Genomic DNA, 4,107 nt, shown 5'->3' with positions numbered 1-4,107 from the left:
CGCCCTGGGCGCCCGCCCCCGCCTCTTCCCAAAATTCCCGCTCTGGGAATGTTCCGTGCGCTCCGGGATCTTCCGGAGCCTGCATTCCATGGGATCCCGGAGCGCTTACGGGGATGGGGCGGCCGAGGGAAAGGGAGCCCCCATTCCCAGAGGGATCGGAACCCTCCGGATGCGGCTCCGGTGCTCAGCCTCGCCTTTCCCTTGGGTTTTCCCTGGAATGCGCCAGGAATCCTCGAGGGATTTCTCCTGTTCCCATCTTCCTGTTTTCCTTCCGCTTTTCCCTTCACGGGCTGGGGATGTTGGGTGAATTCCCGCTTTGCCAGGATCCACCTGCTTCGCTCTCGGAATGCTTTGGGAATGCTCTGGGATGGATGGAAAGGGAGGAGCTGCGAGGCCCCTTCCATCCCAAAACCTTCCGAAAAACTGGGATAGAAAAGCGAGCGCGGCGAGGGAATCTGGGATGTTCCTGCTGCCCGGGCATGACATCATCCGGAATGGGCTTCTTTTCCCTCTCGGATTTCCTTGACCCCTTTCTAACTCGGGGCGTTCCCGCGTTCAGCCTTTCCCATCTGGAAACCATTTGCGCCGCACAGGATGAGGGAATCAAACTCGGGAAGCTGCGAGCGCAGGGAGAGCTCGGATCCGGGAGGGAGAGCTCGGATCCAGGAGGGAGAGCTTGGATCCGGGAGGGAGAGCTCAGATCCCAGAGGGAGAGCTCGGATCCCAGGATTTGAGTGCAGGATTCCAGAGGGAGCGCAGGATCCCGGGATTTGGGTGACACAGGATTTCTGGGATTATCGAACCTCCCGCTGCGCAGGCTGCTCCAAGCTGCGCAAATTTCCATGGAAAGCGCGGAGCACCCTGGCAGCCAGCAATTCCTTCCCACTGCAGGGTAGGGATTCCGGGAATCTGGGAATGCTGCCTGCCAGGTGCCACCAAACAGAATTCCCAGAGAACAGAATTCCCGTGTCCAAGGCAGCCTGGAATAAGCCAGGATAGCCCCGTGGCAGGGCATGGAATGGGATGATCCCTAAAATCCTTCCCAGCATCCCGCTAAGCCCAGAATTAACCGTGGCAAACTCCAGCTTGTTTCTCCCGGAGCAGGGAGCGCGCGGCAGGCCCGGAATGCTCTCCCGCTCCGGGGTTTTTCCGTGCGCCGGAGCTCAGCTGCTCCCAATTTCCGGGCGAGGCCTCGGCCCCGTTATCCCGGGAGAAAGATCTGGAAGAGCCGACATCTGCTTCGCATTGCGGGAAGGCGGCGTTTCCTTCCGGCCCTTTCCCGGGAATGCTCTTCCCGGCGGCAACATGTGGCTGGAATTAGGGAGCTGCTGGTGGAGAAGGGAAAGCTGGAGCAGGTCCTGGGGAATGGCTCTCGAAACCTGGGGGGGGTTTCCAGGAAAACTGGGAAAAGCGGTGCTAGAAGGGAGGGAATTCGTCCCTAAAAACTGAGGGAATTCGTCCCTAAAAACTGAGGAAATTGTTCAGGAAAACTGGGAAAAGTGGTGCTAAAAGGGAGGGAATTTGTCCCTAAAACTGAGGGAATTCGTCCCTAAAAACTGAGGGAATTGTTCCCTAAAACTGGGAAAAGTGAGGGAATTCATCCCTAAAAAGGATGGGAATTCATCCCTAAAAACTGGGGGAATTTGTCCCTAAAAACGGAGGGAATTTGTCCCTAAAAACTGAGGGAATTGTTCAGGAAAACTGGGAAAAGTGGTGCTAAAATGGAGGGAATTTGTCCCTAAAACAGAGGGAATTTGTCCCTAAAAACTGAGGGAATTTTTGCCCAAAACGTGAGGGATTTTTTCCCTAAAACTGAGGAAAAAATTTCACTAAAATGGAGGGAATTTTTCACTAAAACCTGAGGGAATTTTCCCTTAAAATCCGAGGGAATTTTCCCCTAAAATCCAAGGGAATTTCTCCCTAAAACCTGAGGAAATTTTCCCTAAAATCCAAGGGAATTCTCCCTAAACCTGCATGCGGCAGCAGCCCCGGCAGGCCTTGCAAAGGAAGGACAACCGGGATCATTCCACGTTTTTCCATTCATCCCAAGTTTTGCTCTTCCTTGGGACACTCCAAGAATCTCTCTCCCGGATCCCGGCCTCGCCTTCGCAGCCTCCCTCTCGCCATTCCCGCTCCTCCTCTCATTTTCCCGGGATTTCCTGCGACTCGCTCCCGCTTTTTCCCAGCCTTCGGCCCTGCCGAGATTCCCGGGGGATCTTCCCGACCCTTTGGGAAGAGCCGGGCGCTTTTCCAGCTGCTCTTCCCGGCCGGATTGCGCTTCCCTTCTCCCAGCGGGCGCCGTGCCAAGTGCTGCCATCCGCCGCCTGCTTCAAAATGGAGGCGGCGAGGAATCCATTTTCATCCCGGAGATGCCGGCATTCGGGATTTGGGATTCGGCCTTCCCGGCCATCTGGAGATCGTGGAATCCATCCCGCCGGAAACACGGAATTCCCTTGACCCGCCTGGTGTGGTTTGGGGGGATTCGGGCTCGCAATTCCCTCCCGAACGGGAGGAGCCGGGCAGGTATTCCCGAGGGAAAAGCGGGAATGAACGAGAGGTTTGGCACGGAGAGTGGAATAATCCCGAGGGAAGGAGCTGGGTGCTCTCTCCCTGCTGGATTTTAGGATTTTAGGGAATTTCAGAGCCCCGGTTGCAATCGACAGCGTCGCTCCAAAATTCGGAGGGCTCGGGGGATTTTGGTTGGGGTTGGGGGGGTTTTTCTTTTAGGAAAAATCCCAACTTTTGGAGCTCCTTGCAGTCCTGCGGAGCGGGTGAACTCGGCAGGCTCCCATCCCAAAAAAAAAGCCCGCATTGTTCCCAGTTCCTGTTGATTCCCGGCTCCGTGGGGCGGCAGGAAGAACATCTGCACATCTGCGGGATAATTGGATTCCCAGAAATCCAGACTTCGGCCAAACGTCCCTGGCTCAGGCTGGAAAATGTCAGCCCGGAGCCGCTCTGGGAGCCGGGAATTGATTCCCGGCCGTGCGGCGCCGGAAGGTTTTGCATTCCCAGAGAATTGCGGGATGCTGGGAGGGGATTTGGGGGGCAATTCCCAGGTTTTTGGGGTCGCAGTTGCCTAAAGGAGGCTTTTTTCCCGCAGGTTTATGCTCCGTCGGCGAGCACCGCCGACTACAACCGGGATTCTCCCGGTTTTCCATCCTCCAAACCAGCAGCCAGCACTTTTCCCAGCTCCTTCTTCATGCAAGGTAAGAGGCACAATTCCATTCCCATCCCTTTTCCCAGATTTTCCTCCTCCGGAGGAGCTTTTTGGGCTTGTTCCCATAAAAAAAACTTGGATTTGTGCATCCCCCACGGAGCTGGAGCTCGGAGATCCCGGGGTTTTGCTGCTCCACGAGCGGGAAATTGGGGATGGATTCCTGGAGAGCATTCCCGGAGTTGGGAAAAGCCCGGAGAATCCGGCTGCTCCTGTGGTGCCCTTCCCTGGGAAGGATGGGAATCGTGGAATAGGGAGGGCGGAGCAGCTCTCCGAGGTCACCTTCTCCAAGTGTGCCCCATCCAGGGCTTTTTGGGGAATTGCAGGGAATGATTCCAAGGCTTTCCCGGGTGGGAATTCTTCCTCTTTTTTGTTTTAATCTCGATAATGAAACTTCCTGGAATTCCAAGGATTCCCGGTGCCATTCCCAGCACCATTCCTGGTGCCGTTCCTGGTGCTGTTCCCGGTGCCATTCCCAGCTCCATTCCTCATTCCCAGCTCCATTCCCACCTCCATTCCCACCTCCATTCCCCATTCCCAGCTCCATTCCCAGCTCCATTCCTCATTCCCAGCTCCATTCCCAGCTCCATTCCCAGCTCCATTCCCCATTCCCCATTCCCAGCTCCATTCCCCATTCCCCATTCCCAGCTCCATTCCCAGCCCCATTCCCAGCTCCATTCCCCATTCCCCATTCCCCATTCCCAGCTCCATTCCCACCTCCATTCCCCATTCCCCATTCCCACCTCCATTCCCCATTCCCGGCTCCGTTCCCGGTGCCATTCCCACCTTTCCCTCTTGCAGATGGCCACCACGGCAGCGATCCCTGGAGCTCGTCGAGCGGGATGAACCAGGCCGGCTACGGGGGGATGTTGGGGGGGCGCTCCCCCCCCCGC

At 56.6% G+C, this 4,107-nt stretch overlaps 1 protein-coding gene across 1 annotated transcript in view; it reads left to right on the top strand.

The window, feature by feature from the left end:
- The window catches only part of TCF4 (transcription factor 4), a 130,186-nt gene that overhangs the window by 103,834 nt on the left and 22,245 nt on the right, over positions 1–4,107 (top strand). Inside the window, exons 8-9 of the mRNA XM_017739860.1 lie at positions 3,101–3,206; positions 4,016–4,093. Of these exons, the coding sequence (XP_017595349.1) occupies positions 3,101–3,206; positions 4,016–4,093 (184 nt within the window). The remainder of the gene's footprint in view (positions 1–3,100; positions 3,207–4,015; positions 4,094–4,107) is intronic.

The sequence above is a fragment of the Corvus brachyrhynchos genome, unplaced genomic scaffold, assembly GCF_000691975.1.
Source record: "Corvus brachyrhynchos isolate BGI_N302 unplaced genomic scaffold, ASM69197v1 scaffold297, whole genome shotgun sequence".
In the NCBI taxonomy this organism is placed as follows: domain Eukaryota; kingdom Metazoa; phylum Chordata; class Aves; order Passeriformes; family Corvidae; genus Corvus; species Corvus brachyrhynchos.
Note: the sequence above shows the minus strand (reverse complement) of the source record. Positions and strands in the feature narration are given on the sequence as shown.